This window comes from Schistocerca serialis, chromosome 6, assembly GCF_023864345.2.
Source record: "Schistocerca serialis cubense isolate TAMUIC-IGC-003099 chromosome 6, iqSchSeri2.2, whole genome shotgun sequence".
Taxonomy (NCBI): Eukaryota; Metazoa; Arthropoda; class Insecta; order Orthoptera; family Acrididae; genus Schistocerca; species Schistocerca serialis.
Window position 1 is genome coordinate 141,458,438 of NC_064643.1, and position 15,537 is coordinate 141,473,974.

The window sequence follows — 15,537 nt, forward strand, 5'->3', positions numbered from 1 at the left end:
GGTAGGTGTCAATGGAGTTGGTACAACCACCTATACAAGGAAAAGTCTTCTAAGGGTATTGTGGTGTCGCCGACTGACACCACACTTGCTAGGTGGTAACCTGTAAATCGGCCGCGGTCCGTTGGTATACGTCGGACCCGCGTGTCGCCACTATCAGTGATTGCAGACCGAGCGCCGTTACATGGCAGGTCTAGTCTAGAGAGACTCCCTAGCACTCGCCCCAGTTGTACAGCCGACTTCGCTAGCGCTGGTTCACTGTCTACATACGCTCTCATTTGCCGAGACGACAGTTTAGCACAGCCTTCAGCTACGCCATTTGCTACGACCTAGCAAGGCGCCATATTCAGTTACTATTCTGAACAGATAATATTGTGAATCATGTACCGTTAAGAGCGACGTTCATCATTAGTGGATTAAAGTTAAGTATCAAACTAATTACGTCCGCTTCCTGAATTCTAATTCCTTGTCATGTTCCAGACCTCACCTCGGTATAGTCCTTCCCTCCGCACGCCAGCCTGCGTTGCGTGCATTTCGGCCTCCAGTTGTAACACGGTGTTGGCTCTTTTGCCAACACAACAGGTATCATTGTGTGATGTGTGTCGGAGGGTACATGGTACGACAGAAACATTTTTCCCGTTCCATCCATGATTAATATGCGGAGAGAAAGATAACAGCGCTGCATGTGTGCCCAATTCTCTTTGATTTCTTGCTGCTCCTGGTCCCTGCTCGAGATATAATTTCAAGGACGTCACACCTTTCTTGATTCCTATTTCAAAGCGGGCTATTGGAATTCTGAGGTTGAGCTTTTACGCAGTGTTTAGCGTCCACTCGGTAGCATCTGCGTTGTAATTATTTGATCATTTTCGTGACTTTCGCTCCATGGTTAAAGGAACCCCTTAAGAAGTGTGCACTTCATCTTCCTGTCATCTCAACATCTGCAGTTAATCCTAAACTTACTTGTTTCCTCCAACTGAGAATGTGCTCCCCCGTCCCAAACTCATCCTACTCCCCTCTCCCCCCTCCCCCTCCCCCCCCTCCGAGCGAAGTGAACACTGGACTCGCGTTCGAGAGGACGGCGGTTCAAACCCGCGTCCGGAAACCTGATGTAGAATTTCCGTGATTTCGCTAAATCGCTTCAGCCAAATGCCGAAATGGTTCCCTTGAAAGGGCACGGCCGATTTCCCTCCCTAATCTGATGGGACCGATGACCTCGCTGTTCAGTACCCTCCCCTCACACCAACCAACTAACCAAATCTCCCCCCACCCCTCACCGAGACGCCCTCATTCCTCAGTAGGAACGACCATTCAACGTGGGGTCCAACGAGCTGTGAAACTTGGTTTTCCACACAGTTGAATCAATCGTTAAAGCTCCAGTAGGTAAAAGAAAGGACCCCATTTTTTAAAACTTTAACTGTTAAATAATATCATACTCACGTAATTGCGTTGCCTTGTACATTTACCCAAGCCCTTTGAAACATCGTACATTGCGACCAAAGGGCAATTGGGAAGTAGCTAAATCGTCTCCCACTCCGACGTACCTCCTGGAATTACAGGGAATTAATTAAATTGCTATGCATCATTTCAAATGGAGCCATTGATATGCCATAGACCTTTGAAAAATGTAACACCGTCGACTATTCATTGTGATCTACATGTCTACAAACCATGCGTGTCGTGTCGTGTGTGTGTGTGTGTGTGTGTGTGTGTGTGTGAGACCGAGGAGATGGCCCGCGGCTTCCGGCCCTCGCTGTCGTAAAGCTCTCACGCGCGACTCCAGTGCTCCAGCTCCAGCCGATGCCGTTTTTGTCAGCCTCGTGTAGACAACGGGCTGGAGCGACTCTGTGAAGCCAGTGCTATCTCAGCTCCTGTATGAGACAACAAATCCGTTCTCAAGCCTGAACATTCAGCTCCAGATGTAAACGGTCTGCATTTCAAATCGCTCTGTGCTACGAAGTTAACTTGCAGGCTGACTATGTTGCACACTTAACAAATGCCCAGAGACGAATGGTTCTGAACATCGTTCTTAGGGTCCCATACTCAATCGGTAAAAGCGCAGCACTTACAGGGTAGCTTTGTGGTCTCTCTCTTTGTCCGAGTTTTGGAAACAATTTTTTCTGAGGAACAGATGGACGTATCAAGTTGAAATTATGCCACATATTGAGGCCTAAGACCCCTTGGCGATGTAAAAAAGTGAAGCATCTAAGTCGATGCAAACAAAAGATACGGTCATTTATGTCACATATTTTGATAGTCGCAAAATCACTCACCAAAACCTATAGGGTAATTCACTTTGATCTACAATCAAGAAATTTACCAAGAAGCAACGTTTCGCACGGCAACCAAAATAAAGAACCGAAAATTGTTAATTAGTAATCTGTATTCGTTGTCAGATTGTCTGTCTGTCCGTCCGTCTATTAAAACCACTTTCTCTCAGGAATTGTAAGCCGTATCAAACTGAACTTTGTGTCACATACTACGATCTATGGTTCCTTGGCGAAATAATAAACGTTAGCTGTTAAGTCAATGCAATCAAAAGATACGGACATTTATAGCAAATATTTTAATGCAAGCCCCTGTTTCCTCAGTAACGGGCAGGCGTATCAAGTTCATATTTATGTTACATACTAAGGACTATAGTCCTTTGCTGGTCTAAATCGTTAAGCTTCTAAGTCAGTGCAATCAAACGATACGGCAATTTCTGTCACATATTTTGATACCCACAAACTCACTCACTGAAACCTACATGGCACCTCGCTGTCACGTAGAATCATGAAATTTGTTATATTATAATCATGTCACACGACAAAATGTTTCTTTTGTCATTTGTTTTCCGACTTCAAAGTAGAAATTAAATATTCTCGAAAGTCTTGGAATCGATGGGGCCGACATCTTTCCGGTATCAGTGGCAATAACACGCCAAAAGCTTCGATGTCTTCGATCCTCGGAATGGTTGAACAATCCAAATATGTACATAATTAAGTTGGTATGGGACGCTCAGAGCACGAGTAATACTCGAACATGGCCATTTTTTTTCACAGTAGTTAAATTTCGCAGCATGTAAGCGAATTTGTTATGTAGTTAGGTTTTCCTCAGATGATTCGAACGATTTTTTTTTTCTCGAAATGATGTGCACCGGGTCAGTTTGCGGGATATGTACGAGGGCTAGCCAAAAAGTAGATACGTTTTCACCTGCAGCAACAATGGACGGGGCTAATGCGGCCATATTGTTTTTCGAGGATTTGTCCGTTCAGCCTGTACTCAGCCGTGCCAACATGAGTTCGTGTCTTTTCTGGCCATGGGACAATCGACTGGTTTTAACAATTGACCAGTCGATTATTTTTTCGTTCAATTGCTTTTCTCGGTAGAATTAAACCACCGAATGGAACTAGTCTCTTCGGCCACGTTAGCTTTGTGAATGTTTCCACTCTCCGAGTTTGAGTAGTTTCACTTAGACTCTCTTTCAGCTTGTTCATTTATACGTAAACCCTGATTATGTTGCCAGATTTTTAGATACAAATAAGGTATTTTATTTCAAGGAGATGGGATTGGAAAGCATGTTTCTAAAAATGTTGTATTTTCAAAATATATGTATCTGTTGTAAGTAGGCTGTTTACGTTTTTATGTTGGTATCGCCACGTAGTGCTCTGTATGAAAATCACTGACTGTGCTGTGTGCAATCTGTGGCTGGTTGGCATTGTTGGAATATTCGCTATTGTAGTGTTGGGCAGTTGGATGTGAACAGCGCGTAGCGTTGTGTAGTTGGAGGTGAGCCTCCAGCAGTGGTGGATGTGGGGAGAGAGATGGCAGCATTTTGAGAGCAGACAATCTGGACTTGTGTTCGTCACAAAAAGGAAATTTGTAAGACTGGATGTCATTAACTGATTTTGGTATATAAAAAACAATGTATTTACCTTCATTGTGTTCGAAAGTCATTTTATATATATTAAGGTAAACACATTGTTTGTTCTATACCTATCAGTAGTTAGTGCCTTCAGTAATTAGAATGTTTTTTTTTAGTTGGCAGTATTGGCGCTCGCTGTATTGCAGTAGTTCGAGTAACGAATATTTTTGGGAGGTAAGTGACTCATGAAAGGTATAGGTTATTGTTAGTCAGGGCGGTTCTTTTGTAGGGATTATAGAAAGTCAGATTGCGTTGCGCTAAAATATATTGTGTGTCAGTTTAATGTTGATCAGAATAAGTAAATAGATAAATGTCTGACTACGTTCAGCTTTGCTCAGCTGTTTGAAAATCAAACAACGTAGAAGTTTTTCAGAACTGTCATTTATAAATTTTTCTGTGGGTATGATTCACAGTTTATAAAATATTTTCCAACTTCAAACATTAACAACGGGTTTTTCGTGTGTTACATTATAAATTTATATTTAAATAGATTAACAATAACTTTTTTGTTTAAATTTATTGAAAATCTTTCTTTCTCACCTCGTTGGCTTGCACTCGTCACCAATAATAATTTTCTTTCGGTAAATGCTGAAGTGACGTGAGCAGAAAGCATATAACATACAATTTTTTAATTGTTTGATGACCTAATCAGTTGCTTTTTAAGGATACGCTGTCAATAATATCACAAAATAGGTAGTGCATCTGTACCTATCACAGCAGCTGCCAAAATATTCGCATTCAGCGAATTAACTTCGGACGGCTGTCAATCGACATTAACGTCTGCTCATCCAGACGTGCATGTAAATATTCTGTCACTAATTTGAAGTAATTTTCCCACGAAAAATATTTGTCGTCATTCGTTAATTGTTTTTGAATTCTTTTACTTAATATCGTTTCAGAATACGAATCGTCTGTGCAAATATTGTATAGCGCACTGAAGTTATCTTGAGAGTCACTTTTTATCCACTCGTATCATTTCTTTCCATGCCACGTTAAAAACATTCAAGCTGACTACTAAGAAAACGCCTTTTCATAAACCTGGACGAAATAATGAACTGAAAGCTATTTATTGGCATTCAACAAAAAGCAATAACGGAATGGCAATAAGAATGACGACAGGTTATAACAGAGTGCACTTGACGATAATGAATTAACGACGGCAAAACTGAGTGTGCCCGACTGTTTTCATTCCATATCTCCCACAGACTTGTCTCAGTCTAAAGAAATGAATGAATGGTAATCCCACGGATATAGAATTTAATCGACTGTTTTCGTTCTGTTGCTCCTAGAGACGGTTTCGTCCAAAAAATGGATGAGTAGTCCAATCGATAACTGGAGCTACAACCGAATTATCGATTGTTTACATTAGGTTGCTCCCATAGACTGGTTTCACTCAAAAGAGTGAATGGATAATTTAGCCGGCACATAAGGCTACAACCGAATGAGTCGGCTGTTTTCATTCGGTTGTTCCCATCACTAGTCGTTTCTCGTCGTCTCACAATTACATTTTTAAATATGTGCCGCAACTGAAAATCCCACTAGTTGTGAATCGCGGTCAGTAATGCTGATTTTTTTAGCAAAAAATCGTAAAAAGACTGGAATTTATTGGCAAGACATCGTAATAACTGAAGGTGGGTTAGACGTAATAATTGCCGAATTAATGTTCACCACGAAGAACGAGATGCGTGACCAAGGGTTGTGACGGATGGCTCAAATGGTTCAAATGGCTCTGAGCGCTATGCGACTTAACTTCTCAAGTCATCAGTCGCCTAGAACTTAGAACTAATTAAACCTAACTAACCTAAGGACATCACACACATCCATGCCCGAGGCAGGATTCGAACCTGCGACCGTAGCGGTCGCCCGGCTCCAGACTGCAGCGCCCAGAACCGCACGGCCACTCTGGCCGGCCTGTGACGGATGAACTGGTCGCAGAAGTCGATGACAAGATTTAAGAAAACCGCCGATTCACAACGACGGAGCTCTCATTCAGCTTCCCACAAACTTCACAAAGTCTGTTGCATCAAATCGTTCCACAGATGTTAGGTTATCACAAATTTTGTGTAAGATGGCTACCAAAATTCTTGACAGAAGACCACAAGAAGCAGTGTAATGCTGCATCATTAACATTTATGGATTCTTACGAAAAAGATGGTGACTTAATCTTTGAACGAATCGTAACTGGAGACGGGACTGTGTCAAACATGTGAAGTGCGAGAGCAAATTGGAGTCTACGCTAGGGGGGCACACAAATTACCAACCGCCACAAAAAGACATCTGTTTACAAATGATGAAGACCTGGCTCGCAACGCAGCGATATGACAACGACATCGCCGAACTGCGGAGGGCGTGGCTAGCTGGTTGACGTCTCAGACGGCTGAATTTTATGTCAACGGAACTTCAAAGCCTGTTTGCTGCTATGATAAGTGCCTGAACTTTTATGGAGACTGTGTTGAAAAGTAGCACTTAAAAGCAGCTGCCAAATGAATAAAAAAAATTTTCCTACACTTTCTTTTCCTTTCTTCGTGTATCCATAATGAAAATGGACGACTTGGGACGTCAGCTGGTATAATACATGTTAAAAAAAGACGTAATTCCTCACGCTGTATTAAGATGTTGGTTTTATTGGCAACTAGTTTCGATGTTGTTACAACATCATCTTCAGGCCCATACTGTTACTGTCAACAAGTGTGGGCCTGAAGATGATGTTGTAACAACATCGAAACTAGTTGCCAATAAAACCATCACCTTAATACAGCTGGAGGAATTACGTCTAATTTTAACATTCTTTTCCTTTTTCTTTTTTTTCTAATACCAAAAAGCTATCTACTTTCTGGATGGTCTTCGTGTCTATTACTAGTTTCAGTGGATGGCCACGTGCTGGCCATTCAGAAGTTCTTAAACGGTAGACTGGCCTAAATTCAACATTAGTGAACACGTTATTCTCGGCCCCATTCACGCAGCTATACTTAAAACTAGTTTTTCTTAAAAACAGGCTACTAGTTTTTAAATAAATAATAACCCATCAATAGAACTGAAGGATTGGTTGAGAAGAAATGCTTTTAGATTTGACATAAAACTTGCTTTGCTACGTGTCAGGAATTTACTGTTACTGGAAAAATGATCAAACATTTTCGTTTACATATATTGACGTTCTAAGCCGCTGAAAGCTTCAATATTAATATAGCTCATTCTTTCTTCTAGTGTTGTAGATATGGATATCACTATTCTTCTAAAATTGTGACTGACTATTTGTGACCAATGTCATTAGCAAATCTATACGGGGTTTCGTTATACCGTGAGATAGCCAAATATTTCGAAAACGACGAGTATGAAAAAATGTTCTAAGTGTAAAGTTAATATTAGTAAAGGGCACATCTGTCTGTGCTGAATCCATCCGCCATGGCAGGGTCAGATTTGTGTTTTCACGTTGGAGCCCCTGTTATATTACATATTCGGAATTTAGGACAAAAAATACGTGCGGTTTACTCAAACCATTGTTTTCCATTCGTGGTAGGTGGCACTGTAATTGATAACCATCAAGTCTACCTGTTTTTGCAGTTAAGACGTGATGCATTTGACACCACATTTCATTTACCATGTAACTATCAGCCTTTGTGTGCTAACTACTGATTTTGATGTTCAAACGTTACTTTAGTGTTGTAAATTTGATTGTGCAAAACAATATCGTTAGCCCTTTAAATGTCTATTAGAAGCTACGGTTCGAGTGATCCAGGAACAACGAAATGGATGTAATTGTTTTCTGTTCCTGTCGGGATGCTTGATACAAGCGAGTCCCCTTATCTCTCACCACTGGGGTGCTTGATTTCGGCTAATCCCTTTGCCTCTTACCATTGGCGTCCTCCTTTTGAGTGGAGCACGTGCTAATGTCATCTCACTTTGTGGATGTATTGCCTTACTACAATGGCTGTCGTTTATATTCCGCCAGCAGCCGCTAGCTCGGAGTTACGGGGATTGGATGGAACACAAACAGAACTAAATCAGAGTGATGGCGGGGTTCGAGGACGTCTACCGAAATCAAGCATTTTGGTGGTCTGGGGACTCACCACACTCAACACTATAGGGAACAGAAAACTACGTTACTATACAAGTAGCTTATTTGCAAAAATATGAATGTCTGACCACAACATTTGTATCGAATGTTTCAGTAGCAGCATCAGCCATAACAACACAAAGGTCTACATTTACATCATAAATGAAATGTAGAATCAAATACGTCGGGACTTAAGTGCAAGAAGAGGCCACCTGATATTTGTCGATTACAGCGCCACCTGCCACGGATGGGAAACAATGGTTTGAGTAAATCCTACGTGTTTTGGTATAGAATCCGAATATGCCATAAAATGGGGGTTCCCATTTGAAAATACAAGGTTGGGCCTACCCCCATAGGAGGGGTGGTTAGGAAGAAGCCAGTGTAGCACAAACAGATGTTCCATTCACTAATATTAACTTTTCACCTAGAATTTTTTTTCCGTACGATACATCGTTTGCAAGAAATTTAGTTATCTCAAATTGAAACGAACACCCCGTATATTGTCGAGGTGCAGTTAAGATCCCTAACTACTTAGGGAGGCACCGAGACGATAGTTGCAATGTTGTTTTTTCTGCAAACAGTACTTTCTGTCTTAAAGACAAAGTACCTCAGAAAATTATTCCGTAATTCATTACTGAGTAGAAATGTCTTAGGAAGCTAATTCGTTTCTTTCCATGCCTAGCGATGATACCAAAACAATAAAAAAGCCAAGTTTAATTGGTTGAGCAGCTCAGTAATATCTTTCTTCCAGTTAAAGTTTTCATCAGTATGCACACAGAAAAATTTGGAGCATTGTGGTCTGTTCTCTGTCTCCTGTTCATATGCTACATCAGTTGATTGTTTGACTAAATTTGTAGTACAGAAACGAATATAGCATGTTTTCTCAAAATTAACACTTCAAAGTTTTATCCTGTATTGAGATTTATTGTAACACTAGTGTCTTCTCCAAAACGTACCAGTTCTACCTTCCCGGGTTCGATTCCCGGCGGGGTCAGGGATTTTCTCTGCCTCGTGATGGCTGGGTGTTGTGTGCTGTCCTTAGGTTAGTTAGGTTTAAGTAGTTCTAAGTTCTAGGGGACTTATGACCACAGCAGTTGAGTCCCATAGTGCTCAGAGCCATTTGAACCATTTTGAACCAGTTCTGCTTGATGAACGTTTACGGGTGGGTGATTCCCATGTATAAGGCATAGAAATGGATTCATCCTGTCGACATTCAATACCGGAATAAAATCAGCTAGATAATAAACATTTACACATAATCGCAAAAAAACTATCTTACGTAATAAATGGAATCTCTAAATCCAGCTCCCCACTGGTGCGAGTGCCATGACTAAGGCGGTGCAACCGCGCTAGTCTGTCGTGGAGCGTTGCTGCAAAATGTTGAGAATCACAGCGGACCATCTGCAACCCTGGACTAGGAAGGAAGCACTTCTTTTATTCCAAATATTTACGTCTCCTTTCCGAACTGAATACATAAAAAACTCTAAGCTAGAAGTTGGTAGGTCGGAACACTAAAGTACAGCACGAGGTAAGACTTGCACAAGTAATTCCGTTTGCTGTTTCTGCTGGTGGTGATTATGTGAGTGAAGTAAGAAGTGAGACTAAAAGAAAACCTAAACCGTGAAGCGCTATATGGGTTAAATAGCGATGAACTTAACAAATGAGTGGGAAAAATCTAAACAGGGCAGCGTAATTGTTCTACGTTATCTCCTGAGCTGCATTTACGCTGCATTAATCTCACAGCATTGTAGATTGTGTAGTGACATTCAATAGTAATAATTAACCAGCCTCGATATAAAACTCAAACGTTAATATACAATGTGGATGCTAGTTTACGATTAACTGTAGGTACGAGGTGAAATAATTGAGAAATGTAAGCCGGGCAGGTGTAATGTTTTTAACTATCAATAGTATCGTATTAATCCTTTATCACTTCGTATCATAACGAAGATTACATTACAATATTGACAGATTTGTAGATATAGTGTTGGATGGACAGCGAAGGTAAGAAGGAAACGGATTAATACTATGACACAATATCACATTACTCACGACAGTCAATGATAACAGACAACTGTATATAGACAATGATGTTAGTTGCTCTGTCAAACAGGAGATTTGGAAACCACTGCCAAATTCGTTACACTATCTAAAGTGCTAACTTTGCTAGTGGTCTGACACTATATTCAGTCTCTTACTATTTCGTCCTAATTGTTTCTAATCCACATATGTAGTACAACCGACGTCGTGGCTAAATTGCTCCACATATTATTTTTATGCCACTATGAGTTCTCCACTCTGCTGCCCCTTCCAGTGCCAAGCAAATGATTTCTGTATATCTTACCAGATATGACACAACACTGTCACTTTTTTTCTGTTAACTCACCTGTAGAAACTCTCTCTCTCCCATGCTCCGTTGAATATGGTCAGGATTTATAGTACTAAAATTAGCAGTGATAGTGGAATGTAAATAGAAACGTCGATGTCATAATCTGTTTTGCAAACGGGACGTTAATCAAGATGTAAAAGGATCTTTTCCTAATGAGGTACAGAGCAAGAGAGAGTGGGGGTGTGGAGGGGGGAGGGAGGAAGGGAAAGAGAGAGATCTTGGTCTGTCACTATGACGTCTCCCTTCAAGTGCCCCCTTCAAGTGTCAAGTACATTATTGCCTAGTGCCTTAGCACGTGTCTCACAACATTGTCAATATTTTAATAATTGATCTCTAGATAACCCTTCTCTACTACATATGGTTACGCATTACAACCTTAAAATTTGCAGTGAAAGTATAACATTGATAGAAATTTTGAAGTCTTTATCTGTTTAGTACGGGAGAAATAATAAGGGAGGGTTCGTGGACAGGGGGAGAAATATGCCGAAGGGGTTGCAGCCAGAAAGAAGTGACGCAGAGCCGGACTGACCTGCGACGGACAGCAGCAGCAGGTGCAGGGCCAGGGTCGGTGGCGCCATGGCGGCGAGGGCGCAGACGTCGACGGCGCGGAGTCGCGGGTGTCGGACGCAGGGCTGGTCTCCCCGAGCTACTGTGCACTGGCGGATGACGGCGCGGCCGCGGGCAAGCACCGACTGGAGGCCGGCGGCGGAGGGCCGCTCCACTGTGCGCGCCGCCGACGCCAGCGCCGCCCGCGGCCGCGTGCCCAACCACGGCCCGCCGCGGAGCACAGCGGCGTGCCGTTCCGTGCCGTGGCGTGGCGTGGCGTAAAAAAAGTGCCCGCGCGCGCACCAGCCAGCCGGGCAGGCGCCGGGATAATTTTAGATCGGCCCCCGACAGATTTCCGTGCGGACCGCCGCTAGGCGGGGTAGCAGCTAACCGTCAACAAGCAACTGTCTTATTGTTGCACAGGGGTCTCACAACGCGTGCCTGCGAGGCACGCCTGCCAGAACGCGCGTCGTCGGAGATAGGGTGTCTTATCGCCATTTGCAGACGGCATTGCTCTTCAAAGTTGGCATTACCATCGACTTCGGTGTAAAATTAGGCGACTGAAAATCATTTCCGTCGCCTTAGCCCTTACATGCATAACAGCGATCTTTTGCACGCGGCAAGTTTCATTCTTGCAAGAAACTGTCTTACAATGTATTTATTTTAGCTGATGTCTTGTGTAACCCTTGGAAATACAATTGACAGACTTCAGAAGCAACGTTGTCAAATTAATTTTTTTAATTTTATAAATTTTGCATACTGGTGTAATATATACGTACTGCGAAAAGATGCCTTTCCTGTATTTCGCTGCATTTGGAACTGTTTGCACCTTTATTTACTTCCTACACAAAATGGTTCAAATGGCTCTGAGCACTATGGGACTTAACTTCTGAGGTCATCAGTCCCCTAGAACTTAGTACTATTTAAACCTAACTAATCTAAGGACATCACACACATCCATGCCCGAGGCACGATTCGAACTTGCGACCGTAGCAGTCGCGCGGTTCCAGACTGTAGCGCCTAGAACCGCCGGCCACCCCGGCCGGCCTTCCTACAGACTTCTCTTCCTCGTTCGACCGTCACCTCTGATAAATATCTCACTCCATTAAGGGGAAATCAGCAGATCTCAATGCATAGTGTTATCAAGACCGCAACTGGGGTGTGTAGGCCACACCTTCATACAAGTGGAATGTGATGATCAGTGTTGTTGTCAGTCTTCCATGGGGGCTTAGTTAAAACGAAAGGACTAATATTAATGAATAAATGCAATAATTTCAGTAGCTGTGTGACCGGTTACGAAGTCTCGTAACCGGTTGGCCCTGACTAGTATTAGCACGCAATCTGGCTGCGTAAAATAAAAATAAAGAATGACAAGGAGTTTCCATTAACACAATTAATTAATTAAGTCCCCTGCAACTATAAAAGCTGCAAAACAACAAAGCACAACTGTAACTGTTCTGTGTGTGGTAGTGTGACTCAACGTACATGTATCTGCTCGGTTCTTTCTCAATACGACAAAATATTTTAAACACCATTCACAATGAACTAATTGAAAAACCAGAAATACTATATTTGCACATAGAAACCAGAATTACAAGTCTAATAAATGAACACGAGCCAGATGCCTTGTTGACTGTACCTGTGGTCAAGGGGCATTGTCATTAAAGAAAACTGTAATACCTTTTTACCTCATTATATATTGACGAAAGTTTTCCATTAAACCAGCATCATAAATCAAAAGCCCATCTCCTTTCTCAAATACACTCTGACAATTGCAACTTCTTCCACCTATACATTACACCAACCGAACAGCATCTACTCTCTCGCCTGACAGAACAACAACTGCCCACGACATCCTATGAAATACTACTGCACCAGTGGAGGCGGCTGAATAATAATCTTCGGCGCAATCTCTGGCGCTGTGACTCAGTGTAGCCACCTTTCAAAAAAATGGCTCTGAGCACTATGCGACTTAACTTCTGAGGTCATCAGTCGCCTAGAACTTAGAACTAATTAAACCTAACCAACCTAAGGACATCACACACATCCATGCCCGAGGCAGGATTCGAACCTGCGACCATAGTGGTCAAGCGGTTTCAGACTGAAGCGCCTAGAACCGCACGGCCACACCGGCTGGCTGCCACCTTTCAGTCATAATGCAATTATACTATTATTCGACTCAATGTTATTGCATCTGGGACTGAGTGTACTTCAATCGGTGCATGTATTTGCCTGTGTGCTTGAAGCCCATCAGAATGCGATCTGTTATTCCAACAACCAGACAAGTTGCTCGTGAAGTGATTCAGATTTGTAAAGTGTATACGACAGTCGAAAAAAAAAATTGGATGTAGTATCTCGGGGTCCTCTTGGGTTTTCATGTGCAACCTCCTGTAGGCTATATTGAATGCCTATGGTTCAAATTGCTCTGAGCTCTATGGGACTTAACATCTGGGGCCATCAGTCCCCTACACTTAGAACTACTGAAACCTAACTAACCTAAGGACATCACCACACACATCCATGGCCGAGGCAGGTTTCGAACCTGCTACCATAGCAGCAGCGTGTTTCCGGAATAACGCGTCTCGAACCACTTGGCCATAGCGACCGGATTGAATGCCTATAAACCCGACAGTGGCGCAACGAATCGAATTTTTTTAACAGTTATTTCTCAGCACAACCTACTCTGCAACGTCTTTACAAGCTTCCCAGACTATTTCTGACCACACTGTATATTCTTCTTCTGCTTTTACGGCCTTATTGGACCACTTCAGTCATTAATTACCAGATCATTTTCTTCAGTAAGTTTTCTTTCCGAACTGCGTTGTACCCCATCATTTTTTCTGATCCTTTATGTTGTTCCTCACATTTGTATAGTTCGTCAGTTTTCGGTTTGGATCATATTTTTATGTTTTCCAGTGTCTTTACATTTCCTGTTTTGTTCTGCCAATCGTCTAGGGTTTATTGTAGCTCCATCATATCCTCCCTGATTTCCTTTATCCATCATACTTGTTGCTTCATGTTCCAGAGGTTGTCTATTATTTTTCAGTACAATCTGGTTTCTGGTGTCCTCGTAGTGTGACCAAATAAAGAGATCCTTTTTTCCGTACAGTATTGTAATGGACTCAGGTTCACTGAGCACCAATTCATTTGTCACTATCTGCCATTGTCCATTTTTAGACATTTCTTATTTATCTATATTCTAGCTATTCTTCTCTCTACTCTTATGATTTTGTCAATTCTACTTTTCTGAGTGACTCTGAAAAGAGTTTCACCATCGTATGACACCTATGGTTGAACCATTGTCTTGTTATGATTTAATTTAGTTTTGATTGATGGTGATACATTTTTATTGTATGTGGCCCCACGTTAATTTTTGAGCTTTTATTATTGGGTTAATACGTTCTTACCATACAGGTTTCTCATTCAAATTTTGTATTATAGTTTCTCTTAGGTATTTAATTTATACCACCATTTTTACATTCATATTATTTACTCATATGTTACCCATTACCAGTGGATCTGCTACCATAATATCAGTTTTTCGAATAATATCTTGAGTCCTATTTTTTGTGCTTGTTATTTGATTTCTGACTTCCTGAAAGTTATTAGCTAGTAACGCTAAGTCATCTGCGAATCCGAAGAAATTTAAGTTTATTTAATCTTTCTTACTTCCAAATCTTATGTTTTTAGGATTTTCCTTGCACCGTTTCCTCATCACGTACTCCAGTGCACAGTGGAAAAATATTGGCGATAAACCATCTCCCTGTCTTAACCCTGTTTTAATCGTAAATGGAACTGATATTTCCCCTCTGAATTTGAGGTGTGGTGTTTGTTAAGTTTATTATTTTTATTACTTTTGGATGGAGTCTGAAATTCGCTGGTATCTTCATCACTGGAGATCTGTGGATACAATCGTAATCTTTTTTGAAGTTTACACAGGTTGTGACTGTCGCTTTTGTCTTACTTTGTAATAATCCATTGTCAGTTTCAAAGTCATTATCTGTTTTGCACAGCTTCCCCCGGGGCATAAATACTTCATGGTATTCTACAAGTTACAGTTCAAGCTAATACAGTATTTACAACGATTGCATAGAATTCGAGACATGCCTTGGTATGTAATATCCGACGGGACATTCGACCTTAGTTGTCTCGATTTGATTTGTTTTATTTTTCGTGCTATGGGTGGATTATAGCTATAGTCCAATGTTATGGTAGTTCTTCTTTGTTCCAGATTTTTGCTAGCAATTTCTGTAATGATATCTTCAGTAGTCGTGCTGCATATTTGCAAATTTCTTCAAATGTTTAATATTATTCAATTTCTTTGTAGTTTTGAGCTGTTTCAAAGCTTTGTAGGCTTCATGGATTTTGCTTTGGGTTGTATTTTCTGCTGGTGTTTTAACAGGAGTACTGTGTATATTTTCAGTCATTTTGGAGGATCTTTACAATTGAATAATTTGTCAAACTTTTTCCTAAAATTTCTGCATTTTCCTATTGCTATGGCCCATCATATTATTTTTATCCTTTGTCATTAATGTAGCACGGTCATATATTTTTAATTGTCTGCGAAATACTATGCAATAATCCCTTGAGTTTGTTTTCTCGGTATTTATTTCTTACAATTGTATCGTCTTGGTACTGGCGTTTAAC

At 41.4% G+C, this 15,537-nt stretch overlaps 1 protein-coding gene across 4 annotated transcripts in view; it reads right to left on the reverse strand.

Moving 5' to 3' along the window:
• Positions 1-11,087, reverse strand: part of LOC126483740 (hemicentin-1-like) — a 1,186,523-nt gene extending 1,175,436 nt beyond the window's left edge. For all 4 annotated transcript variants that reach the window (XM_050106870.1, XM_050106872.1, XM_050106873.1 and 1 more), the window contains exon 1: positions 10,874-11,087. In XM_050106870.1, coding sequence (XP_049962827.1) covers positions 10,874-10,922 — 49 coding nt within the window. In that variant the 5' untranslated portion in view covers positions 10,923-11,087. The remainder of the gene's footprint in view (positions 1-10,873) is intronic.
• Positions 11,088-15,537: the final 4,450 nt, after the last annotated feature.